Raw genomic sequence first — 21033 nt, forward strand, 5'->3', positions numbered from 1 at the left:
TAATTAATAACGATTAATAATAATTATCTACTCATTTATAATACAAAAATAATCATTCTTTTGATAAATGTAATTTCTTCTTTTGTTACCACTAATGTAACACACACATTTAAACATCCGCAATTCAAATTTGTAATAAAATAAACATTGTAAAATGAGATAAGGTGTGAAGTTGTCTATTTCGAGCGACTTGACAGTTATGTGACAGTTTAGCGGGCAACTTCATCGTCATCAAAAATAAACGTCATAATTTATTTTTTAATTTTTAAAGGCTTTGAATAAATGTTCTTTAAGGTATATGATATATATGGTCATGTTTTACAAATAAACTCGTAATCTCTATTAATTTAAAAAGATCTTGTTCAGTATTGTAATAAAACAAAATTAATTCAATATATTTATTAATTTTTAATTAAGAACTCATTCAAGGCCGGCATGTATTGTTTTCTGGAAGCGGCCAGATTCAGCTGTTTGAAGTAGAGACAGGTGTCCGATTCAGGTTCCAGTTGAAGTGGGGGGCTGGACCATTCTTGGAGGAACTTTGCTAGCTGTGAGATATATTGAAACAATAATTGAGATTTGGGGTCTTAACACAGGAAAAATTTAGTAGGTAATTTTTTTAAGGCTCCTGCGGCGTCGTATGTAGTTTGATGTTATATCCCTTGTGCCTGTAGTTTCACAAACTTTTTTTTTGATGTCATAGGTTTGCGGTCGAGCGTATGGGCCACCTGATGGTAAGTGGTCACCAGCGCCCATAGACAGCGACACTGTAAGAAATATTAACATCCTTACATCACCAAACCTTGGGGACTGATGTTAATGTCTAGGTTAAGTATACTAAGTAAAGATTTGTTAACAATTATTGTAAACCTTATCACCCCTCTCCGGACACGAGCTGATGACAGCGACGTCCCGCTTGAGACCCTCGTTGAGGTCCATGCCGAGTAGCACGGCTAAGTTACAACTCCTCAAAGTCAGGGCTTCGTTGACGGCTTCGAACGCTTGAGGTTTTTGAAGAAATTCCTGAAAATATCGCAATCGATAGATTTTGAATTGAACCACTAACTATAATTAATATCATTCTTCCACGACATATATTCATCTGTTTGTATACACGTGTTACTGTAAAATCTCGAACTAAGGTAAATCTTAAGATTTTCCAGTAAAATCCATCACAGGACACTAATTATTGTGAAAAAAAAAGGGTTTTAAATCTGTTTATTTGAAAAGAGCAACTACGCGAGTTTCTTGCCGTTTCTTCTCGCTGGAGGCTGCTTTCCGAAACGGTGGTAGTTTTTTAATATCGACGATTCCAAAACGCTTCGTTGTGAAGTTTACTTGAATAAAATTGATTTGATTTTATTTTATTTGAAAAACATAAGATTTACCGATTATGAATGGTAAATGTCGAACTTTTACCATCATTCACTTGGTGAATCTTAGGATTTACATGTTAGGTTAGGTTAGGTTACAATAGTGAAAGTCCGAAAGAGTCGTCCCTTTATAATAAATACTTACATTTACCAACTCATGTCGGTAAATCTTAGGTTTTACTGGAAAATCTTAAGATTTACCTTACCTGCAAGTAATTTATGTAGACGTATTTAAATTTTATAGGATATTATAAATAACTGAAATGAAATTAAAAATGTCCTGTCGTTAAGTTAATTAACGTTATTTTTTTGTGTTTGGTCCTAAAACGCTATATATTATTATACCCTGTACAAGAAAGCTTGATCTTTTCGACAGATGTGAACAGTTAAGTATAAAATCACGATATCCGCGAGTTCGGAGCGGAAACATTTATCACGGGTGACCGCAATTTTTTACCTTAACAAGTATAGGGAAGCTCGGTACGAATATGTCTTCCAAGATCTTCAAATCTTTCCTAAGAAGCTGCGATGGGGTCAGCGATGTGACGTCACTGCGCGCTCTGAGCAAGCGATCTAACTTCGACTGCCTAGAACAGATTAAAAAAATATCCGAAAAACAGTTGTAGAAAAATATTTATTCGGATACCTTTAATTCATTGTCTGGAGACTAGAACCAATCCGCTCAAGGTTACCATAAATATGAATATCTTTAGAATTTTGTTAGTTTTGTAGTTTCGTTAGAATTTGTCTTTGGAATTGAATGTATATATATAAAATTTCAACTCGCAGGATCAGATCAAGACAAATCAACATAGAAAATGATAAATACACTGCTTCGTGCCAGCAAAGTTACCTTCCTTGTTGAATATCTTCCAATTCGATCATTCCCTCCAAATAAACAGCACTGTCCTCGTCAAGAGGCGTGGCTTTGTTGACTTCCTTTGAAAAATTCACCGTGTCCAATATTATTACGTCTGAAATTAAGGAGATGGAGTCGTTAGACGCCGCTAATCTTGATGGAAGTTTCGTCTTCGGACGCCCTACGACCTTTGGTGTATTTTATCTTTAATTTGTGTTTTTTTTTTCTGTGACGGCGTATTTTTTTACCAGGCAAGATATATTAAGCAATATCTAATATCTATCTGCAAATAAGTCGCAGATTACAGACGGACATTCAAATTTGTCCTCGAAGATGTGTTATTTGTTTGACGGAAGATTAGAGGATCAAACCCTGGCACCAGTGATTAATTTTTGGTACATAGTCCTTTTACGCGGCTTACAGTAGTGTGAACTGACAGAAATCGTCATGTAAAGAAAAAACGTTACGACACACGAAACGTATACCCCCCCCCCCCCCCCCCCAACGACCTATCTCTATCTGTTTCCGTCTGTATGTTCTGTTATTTAAGCTGTTCAGTAAGAGATATTGAATAACAATGTTATGTCTTATTATTTATTTTATTGTGTCTATTATTTACATACATAGTATTTAGAGAAAGCGACTATTAAGTTCTAACTGGGTGTCCACCTTTTTTTTTCCAATTTCCAGTAAAGGAAATAATTGTTAGGACACCTAAACTCTACCACACATTCTCTATCTTGTACCACCACTCATAACACATACGATCGTCAAGCAGCGGTATAATATTCAATATACGTGTGTTCCGGTTTGAAGAGTGAATGAGCCAGTGTAACTACAGATAACTACATAACATCTTAGTTCTAAAAAGTAGTGGCAAATTGCTAATATAGGAAAGTTTAAGTTAAAAATTTCGCCATGACACCAATGTCTGTTTGCAGAGGTGACAGTTCACTTTCAAGTGGTCTGTTTGCACGTAATCCCAGCGAAGGCATTAAAAAATAATTATCACTTTATAACACTGTCGTATGGATAAGAGAGAAACTCGCTGCTCGTGTTTCTTTCTATCTAACCAAATTTGGTATAAGCTCTTCGTACAAGGGGACTCCTCATTGCCACATAAAAAATCATTTACTAAGATTTAGTAATGAATAAAACAAACTTACCGTGTAAAATATCCGCACACACAGGATACTCTTTGAAAAATGTATCCGCTACCAAACCATGTTCTTTAATCCTTTGGGCGACCAACGTACAACAAGAGCCAACAGTAACGATGAAACTCCGAACACCATCCTTGTATTTCCATTGAGTTTTATCCAACGGTCTATGATCGATTATTTCATTTACAAACGGTGTTAAAAACTGTAATCTTTTCGACAAAACATGGTGATCAACTAATATCACATTCGTCTGAGACGTTGTTACTAATTCTTGTAAGTCTACATCGTCTCTGAAATAAGAATTACTTATGTATTTTATTTTATTTAACACAAAGTCTATTATTCAGATCGGCAATCAGAAACAAGCCATTTGCACTAGAAAAAATATAGTACATGAGTGTATATGTTACTTTAAAAGCTCGAACTATGGTAAATCTTAAGATTTTCCAGCAAAACCTAAGATTTACCGATAATGAATGGTAAATGTCCATAAAACTTTGGGATTCGAACTTTTAGCATCATTCACTTGGTAAATCTTAGGATTTACATGTTAGGCTAGGTTGCAATGGTAAAAGTCCGAAAAAGTCGTCCTTTTATAATAAATACTTAGATTTACCAACTCATGTCGGTAAATCTTAGGTTTTACTGGTAAATCTTAAGATTTACTGTAGTTCGAGCTTTTACAGCAACATATATATCATAAACTATACATTTGTAGTCACTTTTGAATTAAACTATTTAAAGTAAAGCTACTGTAGATTCTACCGAGAAGAAGCAGCAAGAAACTCAGTAGTTACTCTTTTTCAACGTCTAAAAATACAGTCATGTTAGTTGAATACAATGGCAATCCAACATAGTTTTTGTTACTTTATGTAGGTAGACTGGCAAACAAGCCACCAAATAGTTATCGGTCACAATTGCCCGTAAACATTACTTCAAGACTTACTAACCATTCCTTATATCACCAATGTTGGGAAGATATTATGTCCCTTGTGCTTGTACACTAGCTCACTCCCCCATCGAACTGCCACACAAAAACAAGTACTGTTGTTTGGCAGTAGAATTTAGGATGGGTAATGTCTATGTAACTTGCACAAAGTCCAATAACCAAGAGATAGAGATTCTGCGGTAGAATTTCATACCATAGAAGATGAAACATCAGGGGCAGAATGTCTGTATGTGATTTATAAGAATCATCATATACTTAAGCATGATAATATCAAGTGTGCAATTGGCTAGTATCTCTTAATAAGAAAATTATACCGAAAAACTAAATTACTCTCCAAAATCCCACACTCCTTTAGGCAAAATGCAACCTCAGTTTTTAAAGCAAAGTCACATCTATCCACATCTAACATAGAGATGAATATAGAATTATCATTCTCATTTGAAGATTTCTCATAAGACCAATTGAGGAATGAAGCGTAGACAAGAGAGCTCACTGCCGAGTCTAAATCACAGCTTTCATTACCCATTACAATGTTTAAAGTAGTAAAGTTGTGTGATTTCTGAAAAAAAAAAAAAACACAGAAATTAAAAATATTTGTTGTTTATGACTAACAAGATAGACTTTTTTTTAATTTAAAAATTTAGGATCTTGGACAATTTTTTTTTTTTTTAATAATTATTTTATTTTTTATTCTATTTTATAAGATGATTTCACACATACAAACTACAATACTTCTTTAATATATGTTATTTTATTGGTTAAAAAATTCATCACAATGCAGAAATATATACTTATGAAGAAATTATTTAATACTATTAATTATGTTAAATTAATAATCATAATTTTTTTTTTGTTTTCTGGCGTTAATCTTTGGTAGTTGAGAGCAAAATATTCTGCCAATGTTACGTTTATTTTAAAAATACTAAACTAACCATTTTACTTAAAGTTTCTGATAGATATTCGTTCATTTTACAGTCACAAAATGTTTCCGTATTTAAAATAAGTATTTTAATATAACCTCACTAATATTTTTATTAGACTGAACTGTGAACTAATATTATTGGTTTAACTGGTAAAAAATGTACTAATCTTCAATGTCAATGTCACAAATCATATTGAAATTAGACAGAAAATCAGTTCTGCCAACTTGGAGGCAAATAATAATATATTTTTTAATTTTAGTGTCGTTATATTATGCTACGTACGCAGAATAGGCAGGCAGACTAACATTTTGACTAGCCTTTTGACATTGTATTTTTTTTAAATATTGATGCAAAAATTAAAAAAGATACAAATAAATTTTGCAGTATTTTTGAATTAAGAAAATTACTAAGCATTCATTTACTAAAGTAAATAAAGTTCGACCTAACAACAAATTAAATAATGATAATAAAACACGCTCATAAACATTATGATATTAATTGCGCGTGTTATTTGATTTGACGTTTAATAAAAGTTGACAAAAAAAAACCTTTACTGACTCTGAAAAGCGTTAATAAGAAATGTTTCTTTATTTCTTAATATTTTTATTGGGTTCGTTATTTTTTAAATTGAATTTAAGAAAACATTTTTCTTCGATAATAGAATTTAAAAAAAAAAACAAATACTTAAAAAAAGGTTGTATTTAAATGTTTGTAGTACTCCACAACGAACTTACAATAACTCAACAATTGGTTATACCGAAGCATAAGGAAACTGTGCATAAGGCCAAATGTAAAAATATCAAATGTCCGCCGACGGAAGATCCGGTGTGTGTAAAAATTAAAAATGAGAAAAATAAACAAATTACTTTTATCGTAGCAATAAATAAATGTGAAATACAATACGCAAAGTGTCGTCAAGGTAATCTACGTTTTGTACATTTAATATGCATAAAATATATCTTACCAATTTAATCTGCGTTCTTACTCGAGAGAATTTGTGAACTGTGTGGGAAATTGTATATATGTATATATATAAATCGCAGAAACTATAACACCTACAAACTTGAAATTTGGCAGATAGGTTCCTTATAGTGTGGAGTGTAGACATCCGCGGACAGACTTTACGAAATTTCACCCCTAAAAAGAACGGTGTGAAACGGTGTTGAATTTTGAGTTTCATAAGATTTGCGCGGGCAAAGTCACAGGTTCAGCTAGTAGTGCGTAAGTGTGTGCACAAACACAGGTGCACTTCCATAATAGGAGACTGTGAATGTGTGAATGTGAATTCCTATCGTATAGGAATTGATTCAGACACAGGATATATTTATGAGCTGCCGCGGCACGTAAGGATAAATCCATACGAATCAATACTAAAATCTTGAACAGTTTGTTTAGTTGAAAAACTTATTCAGTGTTCGATAGCCCATCATACTCATTCATAACATTAGCATAGCATCACGCCACGACCAATAGAAGCGGAGAATCAATGAAAAATTTTGCAAAATCGGGATACATAATGTCGTATGCTACTGGGCTCGCAATAGTATATCCTAACCTCCTAATATATCTTGAGAAAGGCTACCGTGATTAATTCGCTGAGTCCAAAACAATACGATAAGAACAATAAGAACGACTTCATCTTTACATAGTATAAAACAAAGTCACTTCCAGCCGTCTGTACGTTTAGATCTTTTACGAAACTATACTTTAAACTACGCGACGGATTTAATGCGGTTTTCATCAATAAACAGAGGAATCAAGGGGGAATTATCCTTATTGTACGCGTAAATAGTTAATATATAAATAAACAAATAGTATATGACGGAGTGTATACGTCGTTTCCCGCCGACATATACAAAACCAATAAACAGCGTACAATAATGAATTAAATAGTTACTTTAACATTTTTCTTCTTGTGTATAGGACTTGATGCCGTTGTAGTGTCTATGAAATACTGTCAACACGAGTTAGGAGATGGTAGAAGGAGTAAGTAAAAAAAAATGTGTTTTTTTTCTTGAATTCGTTCATTGGTGGTAGGGTTTTGTGCGAGTCCGTTCGAGTACCACCCACTCATCAGATATTGTACTCATCAGATCAAGTAGCAATAATTAGTATTGTTGTGTTCCAGTTTTAATGAGTGTGAGTGTAACTACAGGCTCATGGGAGATAACGTCTTAGTTCCTATTATTAGGTGGTGCATTGGCGATGTAAAGAATGGTTAATTTCTGTGACGGCAATAATTTCTATGATTGGTAGTGGCCACTAACCACAAGGTGGCTCATTTGCACGTCCTTTTTCATAAAAAAGTGATACTGAAAATTAATCATGTTTATAAATAAAAAAAACAACGTACATTCACAAAGACTTGAAACACAACGACGAAGTAGAACTGAAAACGTTCAATGTTTTGTTTTTAGGTTCAAAACGACATAAAAGGGAGACAGGAGGTATGCCTCAAATTTATAGTTTATTACATATCCATTATAATATAATAAAATTATAAAATATTGTAGATAATCGAGTTAAATTTAATATTATTAAAATTGAATTGATTTCCTTCAAAGGGATTAACGATAACGACGTAAAAACAATATTGACATTGACATTCAAACTCAAACTCAATTCCTTTATTCAATATAGAAGCATTACACTTTCTTATTGATGGTCAAATTAAACACTACCAGCGGTTCGGAAAAGGAACACCCTGAACTGAGAAGAACCGGCGAAAGAAACTCAGCGGGTCTTTTTTTTTTCGTCTAATTAATTATATACATAACTGTATATTAATAGAAACAGATTTTTATACACACAGACATTTGACATCTTGAATAATCTGTGGTATTCGTTGTGGATTCAAAAAATATTGCGTTCTGAATGTTGGTGAAACTGTAATCGGAACTTTAGAAGTAAAATTTAAATAGTGTTGTAGTAATAAAAATAAGGATATATTAATTAAGAACTATTTGTAATGTATAATATTATTTATTTATGCTATTGTTAATAGCTCTGCTATATTATACAATCGCATGGAATATGTAAATCTACTATTTGTTAATATTTACCCTTTCGTGATACGTATGGATGTTAATCGCTTTTTAAATTCCAGACAGACAACCGGATTATGCTGTATTTCTTTCTAAAAAAGATGCTGAGGCAAATGATAATGATAAAGGTTAGTAATTTTTTTTTTATATGATAACTGACAAACGAGCAGGAGGCTCGCCTGATGGAAAGTGACTACCATCGCCCATGGACATCTGCAACACCGGAGGGCTTGCAGGTGCGTTGCCGGCCTTTAAAGAAGGAGTACGCTCATTTCTGGAAGGTTCCCAAGTCGTATCGGTTTGGAAAAACCACCGGCGAAACCTGGTTCCACAGAGTGGTTGTGCGTGGTAGAAAATGTCTTAAAAATCTCGCTGTCGTTATTTATAATTCGTTATTTTATTATATTTCGCAGAAAGAGTACCAAACTTTGCTGTATTTGTCAATAAAAATGGCGGCGGCGATAACGCGAAAGAAGAAGGTATTGCGTAATTGTAACTTTTCTTTTAATTAGTTACTAATTAGACTAAGATTATATATTTAAGACTGGTGGATGTGAAAGGAAGAATTTATAATTAGAAGTACTAATTAAAAGCAACAAAGTATATAATATACGTGAAAGGCGAATACTTAGGAATAAAGAGCGTTGGGGAGCTGTTACAGTAATCGACTTTCTCTTCCCTAAGGCGCGCCAGTAGATGTTTCACAAGAACATTTTCAAGGCAATTGCACTGGTTTTGACATAACTGACTTTAATATAGTCTATTCCAATCGAAGTAGGAATAAAGATAAACAAACCTTAAATTTGACTATTTCATGCGATTTACTTAAAATTCAGCTTTATTGTGCACTACTGAGAGTTTATGATTACTATATCTTTATTTATTATACAACACTATTACACTTAACTACTTATAATATCTTTAATTTTACTTGCAAAATTCCAATAACAAGTTTGTCGACGTTCAAAACGCTATTTTTTCGCAAATCTACAGTGAATAGATTAATCAAGCTCGACCAAAGGCATCGCGTCAATTTGCTGTCAAATTTTGTTTATTTGGCTTTTCTCCTCTTATGATAGAGTATGGGTTAATCGATGACACATAAAAAAATTATCCACTACAGGCACAAAGGACATAACTTCTAAGTTCTGAAGGTTGGTGGTGCATCGGCTACGTAAGGAATGGTTAATATTTCTTAACATTGTCTATGAAATGTGGTGACAACTTACCATCAGGTGGTCCATTGGTTCGTTTGCCTAGATATATCATTGACAAAATAGAGAAATCTTTGCTTAATCAAATACCCGCTTTTAACATTAAAGCCATACGTGTTTTTCGTGCGTTTAACAGATCCAAAAATAGCTGAAGATAAAAATACTGCTGATTTAACTCGAGATGATGAAAAAAATGAACCTAATGAAGAAATTAATGAGGAAGATGTGGTTGGAGATAATGAAGAGGCTGTGGAGGGAGACAATCAAGAGGCTGAGGAGGTAGATAGAGAAGAGGCTATGGAGGGAGGTGATGAAGAGGATGTGGAGGAAATTAATCAAGAGGATGTGGAGGCAGATAGAGAAGATGCTATGGAGGGAGGTAATGAAGAGGCCGTGGAAGGAGATAATCAAGAGGATGTGGAGGAAGACAATGAAGAGGCTATGGAGGATGATAATGAGGAAGCTGTGGAGGGCGATAACGAGGAAGCTGTGGAGGGAGAAAACGAAATTAATGTTGAGGAAGACAAAGTGGATGACGAACAGAGAGATGAGGTATGCATATCATTGATCTAGTTATGTTTTTGTTCGCACAAAAAGCCTCACTTTTGAATGATAAGCATATAGACAAAACATATGCCCCAGGGCATAACTTACACCGAGGACTGAAATTGGATTTTATATAAAAAAAAAAACGTTTCAAACCAGTCTATCTCGGTACTTACATTGAGCTACTTTTTTTCTCTGTTAACCCAATTTAAAAACTTAGGAAAGTTCATGTTGTGGTTATTTTAATATTCAGCTCATATGCAGAACTGGTTTCTGGGATAAGTAGTGTTAGGGCGTGGTAATAAAGTGCAGTATATTTCAGCACTTCTGTTTAATGATTGAGAGCATAGTTCACTTTTTCATCTTATTTATACACTCGGAATGAACGTTATTACAAATTTTGTTATCAACGTTATACAAGTAACGCCATCTACCTTTACGTTTAACAAACCACAGTGATAGTAATGATTTGCAAACAACGCCATCTATTATTACGGCTACACAACTACATTAGTTAATATTTTAAGCATTATGAATCACGATTACAGATATTGACATAATTATCATAAGATACAATATTTTATAATACATAATTGTAGACAATAACTAGTGCAATACGATAGGCGTAATATTAACAGTTAACAGTAGTCTGTAACAATTTTTCCCATGCTTCAGAAAGTTTGAACTCTTTCAGTGTCTTATAGGAATAAAGGAATAAAGAGGATCTATGATTTTGTTTATTCAACTAACATTTATGTTATAATACGTTACCGATCCTACTATATCCAAATTAGACTATTCCTCACGAAAATAAAACTCAGATTAATCGTAACTGCTGACCCCTGCACTTAAGACATTTCCGATCGAAATTCAATCGAACCGCAACAGTATCGTTGTGTAGCAGAATATGATAATGGCTGAACAGCAACGATAACGTTTTAATTCAGTTGCGATAAAGTGATAATATAATAGACAAACAAGTAGAATTAGCGCCGCGTATAGTTTCTTAGTGTTGTTAGTGAGGAAACGTACATGTACGGCTTATTTCAACGAAATTCTGCCACACGTCTATTGCACCAAAACCATCAGTGTGGTGGAATATGCTGCATACCTTCTCCCCAAAGGTAGAGGAGGCTTTAGCCCAGCAGTGGAAAATTTACAGGCTGTTGATGTTAATGTAATGTAATAGTTTGGTAATCTCAGCTAGATTTCCGAAATCGGTCAGACGACTTGAGAACCTTCAAAAACTTACACCTTTTTTAAGACCGGCAACGCATCTGCTAGCCCCCAGGTGTTGCAGAGTGTCAATGGACCCTGATAGTCACTTACCATCATTGTATTTAACTAAAATGACTTCGTATTTAAAATGTTGATAAAGAGTAACTACTGAGTTTCTTGCCGGTTCTTATTGGTAGAATCTACATTCCGAACCGGTGGTAGCTAAAGTGGCGGTGGTAACTCCATGGTTAGGATTTACCTGAAAATATAAATAGGACTTTATAATTGAACACGATTGTTTAATTTGTACAATGTATATGACGGAGTGGCTTGTCCCAGCTTGTTTTTAAAAACATGACGTCAGCATTAATGAAGTCACGAATGTCAGGGTTTGGGATTTCTATCCATCTACGAAGGTATGACATTAAACGCAGGAAATATTCATCTTTGATTTATTCCAAGTTGAGGAAGTCCGATCGCTTTGACGGCTCGAACAAGCCTGTCGATACCGACGGGCGCTCGGTCTTTTATAACCAAATTGAGTGGGGGGGCACTATTCACTCAACATAACACTTATTTATGGACGGTAAAATATATCAGACTTTAACATCTCAGAATTCACTAAGTATTATTAATTTAATAATCAAAAAGATTTCAATTAATTATATAATCAAAATAATAATTTCCAGACACGTGTTCTTCCTAAATACGTCGTTTCCCGCTGACGTATATTATATTTCTTACCAAATCTAGATTGTTCTTGCTTTTAGGAACACCAAGATAAAGCTGATATTATTGGCAAAAACCTATTAAATACGTATGATGATGACGAACCACAAGAAGGGGGAGGTGAGAGTCGTGACAAAGAGGATAACGAAAATGAAAGCGAAAAGAGTAAAGATATAAGTAACCTGGCTGCTGATTACGATCAAATAACCGAAAATGGTATGATGTTTACCGATTAAGTACTAGCTACAGCTTTACTTGGGGTACCGTTTGGGTACCACGCTCTTTAGTTTCTACTGAAAAACTGCAATATTTCTTACAAAGCAATGTCTATAGGTTTTTTTTTAATGGTTTAGCATGGTTGTTGAACATATGGGCCACCTCATGGTAAGTGATCACTACCGCCCAGACAATGGTATTGTAAGAAATATTAACCATTCATTACATCGCCAATGCGCCACGAACTAAGATGTTATGTCCCTTGTGCCTGTTATTACACTGGCTCACTCACCCTTCTAACCGGAACACAACAATACTGAGTACTGTTGTTTGGCGGTAGAATATCTGATGGTAGTACCTAACCTACCCGACGGGCTTGCACAAAGCCATACCACCGAGTAAACAAACGTGATGATGACATAACATTAGGTCCATATTAACCGTTCGCCTATATTTAATAAATTCATAGAAAGCTATAAATTGAAGGTGTCTTCCTGATATATTTGGGTGACGATGGCTAATCTCATTGGAGAAGCACTATAAAAACTTCTGTGGGTATTTGAACAGGCCCAGGTGGACTCTCTATTATGTCACTTTCATAATCGGACATTCGGGGACAGCAATTCGTCACCACCGGATAGTTTAAGCACTTGGTTAGTGTTGATGATGATAATGTCTTCAAGCCGATTTCGGTGACGGCGGCAAATCTCATGGAAGACCAGCTAACTACGCAGGACATATTATTTTTATACTTTATAAGTGTGTGTGTAAATAGATGAGGTGCACTCTCAATTCTGACAGTCTCATAATCCGATGGAAGGGCTAATCAGATACAACCAGAAATATGTTGTTCAGTTGCAGGGCCAAAGGTTTCACGTGTTTTCCGAGGCACGGGAGTGTACACAAACGCACACTCCCAATGTCTAGACTTGGGGATTTTATTGTGCATGTTTTGACAAAGAAAACCCAATAACTTTTGAACAGCCCAACCTGAGGTTTGAACCCAGAACCTGAGGATCTGTGGCCTTAGCCATTAGACCAACGAGGTTAGTGATAACACTGCCAAAATTCAGCTACCTGACATTCGTTCCCAAAGAATTCAAAATACCACTTGTGAAATTACAACAATTTATGTTTATGAATAAGCTTTCAATGTACCCAAAACTAAATTTCCTTTACTTATTTCAGTGGACTTCGATCAAAACGAAAAAGATTGCCCGTCTGCTTGTGCGGCTCGGGACGTGATGGTCTGCGCGAAGTGCCAACATAACATCTACCGGACATTTATGAGTACGTGTCATCTCCGACTGTTCAACTGCAAATATCCTGACGAAAGTGAGTATAACTATGTCTCCTACATTTGCCATTTCATAAGTGATCATCTTAATTTAGAGACATTTCCATTGCCAGAATTTACACACATATATAAAACTTAAGTAACAAAAATAAGCCTGTGAATGTCTCAATACTGGACTTCTATAAAAATATAATATAGAAGAGGAGGTTTGGAGATCATTCCAACACGCACACAATCGTGTTGATGGTTTTCAGAAAAGCGGTATCATTTTATAGAGAATTGAAATATTCAACAAGGCCCATAAAAACACTTTTGAATCGGCATATTCGGAATTTGGATTCTACCGAGAACCGGCAAGAAACTCTTTTCCAAAATTTGAAATACAAAGTTATATCAGTTAACACAATATAATATCAGGCACAATTCATAACATTTTAGTTCCCAAGGTTGGTTTCGCATTGGTGATACGAGGAATGATTTTTGCGAATTCTTGAAGAACCAATGGCTCTTACTAATAAGTGACTCTTTTCCACCAATTTAATTACACAGTATGTATGTGCTTAATTTGTGTTTATAATTCATCTCGTGCTCGGCGGTGAAGGAAAACATCGTGAGGAAACCTGCATGTGTCTAATTTCAACGAAATTCTGCCACATGTGTATTCCGCCAACCCGCATTGGAGCAGCGTGGTGGAATATGCTCCAAACCTTCTCCTCAAAGGGAGAGGAGGCCTAAAGGCCTCAAAAATGTCCCACTGCTGGGATAAATCCCAGCAGTGGGACATTTTTTTTGGACATTTTTTTCATTGGACATTTACGGGCTGCTAATGCTAAAAAAAAAATGCTAATATATATAATGCTTGTTTGAAAAATAACTGTCGAATTAAAGAAAAACAATACCGTGACTCTGTGTCACGACACATGCATCTGACGGAGTGGCTTGTCTCAACTTGTTTTAAAAAAAAAATGTCACGAATGTCAGGGTTTAGTTTTCTATCCATCCTCGAAGGTATAAAATGAAACCCAGGAAATATTATTTTTTGATTTATTCCAAGCTGAAGAGGTCCGATCGCTTCGACGGCTCGAACGAGTCTGCCAATACCGGCGGGAGCTCGGTCTTTTATAACAAAATTGGGTGGGGGAACAATTCACTCAATATAACACCTATTTATGGACTCATTAGTTTGAAATATTTCAAACTAATTTAAGATCAAAAAATTCACTAAATATTATTAATTTAATAATAAAACAGTTTTTACTTATTAAAATAATGCTTTTCCGGGCACGTGTTTTTCTTAAATACGTGGTTTCCCGCCGACATATCTAATGTTAAAATGTCTTAACATAGCTGTCTTAAATCTTGTTCCAAATAAAACAGATGTTGTCCGAATTATTCGTTGTTTCAAAGGATGACGTCATATATCGTGGCTTGCACTTGTTTCTTACGGCATAACGACGTACAGCAACGTTCTATGTAACTTCAGGTTTGGAACTGATAAGTAGACAACCCTGTATGCAATCGGCGCCATTTTTAACCGACTTACCTGGAGCTCAGGGTAGAATATCAGAGCCAGGGGATCAAGACAACGTGCTCAAATTTATACATTGCCGAGACAAAGGAAAATTAGGTAATCGTTTTTTTTTTATTTAGTTCTTAAAACTGCGGCTCTACTACGAAATTTTTAAGACTTTATCTATCACAATAACTCTTATTCCAATTTTACACCCTAGAGGGGTATTAATAATATAAATATTAGTATTATACATATGTCGGAGGAGCAGGATGCCGAACAGTTGGGTTCGGGGATTGATCCGACATTTGGAAGACTATGACGTGCAATGGAGATATTCTCAAAATAAAACGTATTTAATATCTTCTAATCACTGTATTAATTGATTCAATAATCGTACACCACAAATATTAAAGGATTACAATGATTCATCTCGATTAAGAGCGAATGGGTTTGCAAGCAACCATCGCATTCGAATCGCCTGTCAAAACGTAACGGCTCGCGTTGCCATGACACTTACAACTCCATTCGGGGTGACCCGCTCTTAAAAGTAAATTAGCCATCAAACATTATTGCCAACTACTCGATTCATTAATTATCCAAATCAACAACTAAAGTAACCACGCTCCGATATGTATAATGTATACGTTATGTTGTTAGCGAAAATATATATACGTTTAACTTTTTAAGTTTTAATTATTTTTTCTCTTTTCAGATGATCCAAGATGCAGCTTCGATAGATAATATATAAATAAATACATATTTTATCTAATACTACTAGCCTTTCGTAAGGGTAACATTCATAGATAGATCCCCCCCATCCCTTTTCTACACCTTATAGTTGAAATTTCCAAAAATCGTAAAAAAACGTCTACTTCGGAGGAGTAACCGTTTTAAATATCAAGTCAATGGGATCTTGTGTTTATGGGCTTTCGCTTTTAAATTAAAAAAAAGATTATCTAGGCATTTATCCTTCTTTCTAAAAGTTTATGATTACCATATCTCTATTTATTAAACAACACTATTAAACTTAACTACTTATATGAACTTTAATTTTACTTCCAAAATTCCAATAACAGTTTCGTTGACGTTCAAAACGCCATTTTTTTGCAAATCTATAGTGAATATTAGAGATTAATCAAGATTTCTACCAATAATATCGCGTCGATTTACTATCAAATGTTTTTTATTTGGTTTTACTCGTCTTATATCTTAATTTAAATATATTTTGATGTTTCAATTTATTTAATAATTTGCTTTGATGTTTTAACCACAAAAAATAGTCCTATTATTATAAAAAATATGTATATATAACCTTAGACTATATTTATGTATATCTATGTAGATATATTCTTATTCCAACCACAACAAGGCAAAAGTCCAAATAAACAAGACTTACGTCGAACTGACGCGACGTCATTGTTTGACAGCTGGAGTAATTATGAGTTGAAAAAGCGTTTTCAACGTCGACGAAACTGGCATCGGTACTTTGGAAGTAAAATTAAATTACATATACGTAGTTATAAATTAAATATATATATATCATAACGATTTTAGTAGTGCAGAATATAACTGAGTTATTAGCAAATATAAACACATTTAATAAGTCACAACAACAATATTTCTGTTTGGCAGAAGAATATCTGATGAGCTAGCATAAAGTCGAATAGTCTATAATGTATAGTAAATCTAAGCTATAAAAAACAGTATACAAGAATAGGTGTAAATCTTACAAGTAATAAAATATATAAGTATAAATGAAGAGGATATATAGTAGAAATAAAACAAAGAAAATATTTTTATTTTATATGAAAACTTTCCCATTAATTATCTGTGGTATTAATATGTTATCTGTCGAATCAATGACTACTTCAATCTGTTCGGTGGAAGCATCTTCTTCGAATGTTACTTCTATACTATCTTTTGTATTATTATCCAAAATACTCCTTAGAATTCTATCAGTCAGTACGTTCGTCAGTTCATCAAAGACCCTCGACTTCGACACTTTATCTATGAGTTTTTTGATGTTAACCTTCTTATTTGGTCGACTTTTTGAATCGGCTATATTTTTTTGTCTGTCGTTCTCTGTAGCCTTTGTATTGTCTTGGCTCTTTTGTGGAAACAATCGTCTTGGATGGGTACCATTGTATAGTAAATTTATGATCGCTAGAATTGTAAAAAATATTAAGCTACTTTTCAGTTAGTTAAATGATAATCTAATATTTTAAAGAGGTGAAATTTGTCTATTGGTATGAAGGGGTAATCCCCGGAACTAATCATAATTTCTGATTGGCTACAAATTGTATTTATATTATATCATTTTTGTTAGTAAATTTCACTCTTGTGAACACGAAGGTGGTTGACATAGCTCAGGGGATAAACCAGCTGAAGTGACAGTGGGCCGGTCACATTTGTCGAAGAATCAATAGCCGTTGGTACAAGAAGGTTCTAGTGTAGGACCCCCTATGGCGCGGTGGAGCGATGATGTACGGAAGGTGGCTGGTAGAACATGGATGAGAAGGGCCGAAAATCGGTCTCAGTTGCCGCTTAGGGGAGGCTTATGTCGTGCAGTTAACTAATACAGGTTGATCATGATGACGATGATGAATCCGAGGGCAGGTGTAATGGTCTGTAAACTCTTTAGTGTAGTGACACAACCGGCTTTTGTAATTGGCCCAGCTAGCAAAGTAGTTTGTATAAAATTGACCACTATTTTAAATGACAGTTAGATCCAGATGATGCGTTATGAATAGATGCACGTGTTCAATCTCAGGCTTAAAGTGGTATCCGAAGCACGAGAATGTTATAATGCTTGACTAATACTGGGCAATGTATTGACGTCCCTTTTTGCTTGTCCGGCCCAAGTTTGAATTTAGGATTTCGAGATTTGTCGCCTTAGAATTTGACACTGTTAGGAATGTTAGTACTTCACATTGTCACTTTTTAGACGCCTGAAGACTATGTTAGAGTTATGTCTTGGACTCTATTGTAGTATGAGTAAATATAAATCCCACGACACGTCAATTTTTTTTTAAAATATAAGGATATTTTGAATTTACAAAAACAGTCTACTCACAGGTAATATAAAATATTTTTTCAAAGCCCATTCAAATGTTATGTTAGGTCGACTTAATATCGGTGTTTCCTCTTCGATAACATTTTTATTTCTGTTTCTATTTATGTATATTTCGTTTCATTCAAACTTTATGGGTTTTATTTAAATTGCGTTCTGTAACTGTTTATGGTGCGATCGCAAATTTTGATTAAGGCTATTTGTTGTTTAAACGAGCATTCTAACTAAATTTATGGTGGTATTCTATGGCGACTTGCTGGTCTATTGGAAAGATAATGTCACAGATGAACGGGTCCTGGATGAAGACCCCCGTGTCGGTCTGATAAAAAGTTATCTGAATTTTCTGGCTGACACTAATCTCGGAGTCTGGTAGCTGACAATTCTATGCCTCTAACAGTTTCCGGTTCTGTCGGTTTAAGATTTGCCGTCCAATCGGATAAAAGAGTTAAGGAATGTATCTCTGTGTTTACGCACACACTGGTGCACTAAAATATGTCCTTTTTAGTTGGCTAGTCTCCCATGAGAATGTCGAAGGACGACATATCACTCTGGTGATGGTCTAGCTTGGTTCTTACAAACAGCTCAAGGTACGCCTCTAAGAGGTATCCCTATATCTATTGAGTCACAAATCTTGGTGACAAATTGTAATTATTTTATGAAATTAACAAAGCCATTGCTATATCAGTTGGCTCACTCAGCAAGATACGTCGGTTAACTACGTTGATTTAGGGATTTCGTCAACCATGAAACCTTCTTGTCCGCCAAAATGAACAAATTGAATCGTCCAAATTATTTAGACAATTCAATTCCTCAAATCTAGTACAAAATCGTGGAAATTATTAATTATTACTAAATTTAAAGTAAAAGCGAATTAATTAATAACAGAACGACGGATTGATAATTCGTATATTGATACGCTAATTTAAAAATTCACTGACCATAAAAAGCAATAACGTATTGTAACGTACAATAAAATGATAAAACTGACATTTGTATGTAAGTATGATTTTTCTAATGCCATTTTATAAAAACTGCCTCTTTGGTCTATTGGTAGGAAACCCACATAACCCGGTTTCCCCTAGGGGTACCTTTCTGAAGGATTCCACAGTGTAAAAAAAAGTGGTAGGTTTAAATAACTTCAGTACCCATGGGCCTGGGATAAAATAAGGTCGACTATTCATTAGTTGTGTACAGGAGAGCCACACGCATGGTGGTCACGACTCTCAGTAATGAGGAAACGACTAGGAAGAAGAAGAAAAAGATTTATTAGTTATTGGGTTTTGCCTGTCGAGAAAATCTTAGGAACAGTCCTGAGTCTGCCAGTAACCTTACTAAACGCCTTTGGGCGGAAAACACGATTTGTTATTAGGCTCATTTTAGTCCAGGGTGCAGGGGATGCAAGATTTTTGAAAGATTTTACATTTGGAGGGAAGGCTTTGAGCAAGCCCGTCTGATTAGCTACCACGCAGTCATCAGATATTTTACCGGCAAACAGGAGTACTCAGTATTGTTGTGTTCCGCCAGTGTGACTACAGGCACAAGGGACATAACATCTTAGTTCTCAAGGTTGGTTGTGCATTGGCGATGTAAGGACTTGTTAATATTTCTTACAGCGCTATAGTCTATGGGTGGTGGTGCCCACTCACCATCAGATGGCCCATTTGCTCGTCTGCCAACCTACGTCTTAAAAAAATGCAAGAGACTTGTGAGAGACACCGATGACCCAAGACTCAAGTCTGGGATCATCGGTTAGACCAACAAGGTTCCCTGTCCAACTAGCTGATACCATTAGCATAACCGCGGAAAAAAGGGTAAAGGAAGTGCTTTTAGGCGGTAGTGACCATTTACAGGTATCCCATTTATCCGTCCACCTACCTACGTCATAAAAAAGCAATGCCGTATTTTTCTTTCGAATTTGATTTTAAATCAATGATGTAAAGAGTACTCTTTCACTAAACAATGTTTATTAATAAGATCATATTATTTTACAGTCTCCATAGTTATGACTCAGACATTCAGCTTAATTAGTACAAAATCGAAACTTTCAAGAGCCTACTACAACCCTTTTCACCCGGAAGACGATTCCGAAGAAGAAAACCAAGATGGCGCCTTTAAATACGACAGTGACAGCGATAAAGTTGACGTCACGAAAGTCACGAAAAGTGAAATTAAACTAAAAATAAATGGCAGGTTCTTCGATGATACAATAAATAAAGAATATTAGTGTTGCTGTTATTAAAGTGATAACTTTTTATGGGAGGGTAAAACGCTTCGTTACGTAACGCGTTACAGCGCGAGTCTGGCTTCCATTTCTTACGCAGCGATAAGCGGGCGCCTCTCTCACTCTAACACACAGCGCTAGCGGTATTTTTTATTTAATAACGAAATATGTTATTGATTTGTTTGGAACGAAGTTCTTTTACGCGACTTACAGTAAAGTGAACTGGCAGAACTGATAAAAAAAAAACATTATCCACGCAAATGTTTCATTGATACTGAATTGCGTTATTTCCTGATAAAGATAATGACTTATTTGATGACGTTCATTTTCATTATTTAATGACGTGTTAGAGTTTCATCGAATACATGATCAACCTTTACTATCTATTATTCGTACCGTGTCCGTTGATTCAGGGCCGGATCTACCATATGGCTTTTTGGGCTTCAGCCCAGGGCCCCGTGGATTCAAGGGGCCCCCAGCTAAGTCAAATTTGATTTGTCAAAAATAGATGTTAATGCGAAAGAATCCATAACTTTATTAAATTAAATAGATCGTATGGTTTGTAGCCCTGCGAGTCCTGCAATTAATAAAACCCATTCAATTAATTTAATTCAAGTCTACGTTCAGATATGTCCTAGGTGGGCTCTAGGAAGTATTAGCCCAGGCCGCCCGAAATTTACGGTCCGACCCTGCGTCGA

The 21033-nt window shown here is 35.0% G+C and overlaps 2 protein-coding genes across 2 annotated transcripts; one reads left to right on the top strand and one right to left on the bottom strand.

Annotated features, from left to right (window-relative positions):
* Positions 1-401: 401 nt before the first annotated feature.
* LOC125075288 (exopolyphosphatase PRUNE1) lies at positions 402-5381 on the bottom strand. The gene is made up of 7 exons (XM_047687011.1): positions 5277-5381; positions 4659-4903; positions 3399-3685; positions 2227-2347; positions 1831-1960; positions 871-1023; positions 402-548 (listed from the first exon to the last, which is right to left on the bottom strand). Exons 1-7 carry the CDS (start codon positions 5310-5312, stop codon positions 402-404), a joined length of 1119 nt encoding a protein of 372 aa, XP_047542967.1. The 5' UTR covers positions 5313-5381.
* Positions 5382-5972: 591 nt separating this feature from the next.
* On the top strand, positions 5973-15785 carry LOC125075415 (uncharacterized protein DDB_G0290685-like). The gene is made up of 8 exons (XM_047687155.1): positions 5973-6186; positions 8374-8439; positions 8725-8790; positions 9662-10077; positions 12060-12234; positions 13423-13569; positions 15015-15158; positions 15757-15785. Exons 1-8 carry the CDS (start codon positions 5973-5975, stop codon positions 15783-15785), a joined length of 1257 nt encoding a protein of 418 aa, XP_047543111.1.
* The last annotated feature ends 5248 nt before the right edge of the window (positions 15786-21033 follow it).

Source organism: Vanessa atalanta, chromosome 30 (assembly GCF_905147765.1).
Source record: "Vanessa atalanta chromosome 30, ilVanAtal1.2, whole genome shotgun sequence".
NCBI classification, from domain to species: Eukaryota; Metazoa; Arthropoda; class Insecta; order Lepidoptera; family Nymphalidae; genus Vanessa; species Vanessa atalanta.

Excerpts from the sequence above, each read along its gene's own strand:
- LOC125075288 (XM_047687011.1), bottom strand. The coding sequence starts at position 5,312 with ATGAACGAATATCTATCAGAAACTTTAAGTAAAATG. Across the intron at positions 1,961-2,226 it reads GAAGATATTCAACAAGGAAG|GCAGTCGAAGTTAGATCGCT; the intron begins GTAACTTTGCTG and ends AATCTGTTCTAG. Across the intron at positions 549-870 it reads GTCCGGAGAGGGGTGATAAG|CTAGCAAAGTTCCTCCAAGA; the intron begins GTTTACAATAAT and ends TATATCTCACAG.
- LOC125075415 (XM_047687155.1), top strand. The coding sequence starts at position 5,973 with ATGTTTGTAGTACTCCACAACGAACTTACAATAACTCAACAATTGGTT. Across the intron at positions 10,078-12,059 it reads ATGACGAACAGAGAGATGAG|GAACACCAAGATAAAGCTGA; the intron begins GTATGCATATCA and ends TCTTGCTTTTAG. Across the intron at positions 15,159-15,756 it reads CCGAGACAAAGGAAAATTAG|ATGATCCAAGATGCAGCTTC; the intron begins GTAATCGTTTTT and ends TTCTCTTTTCAG.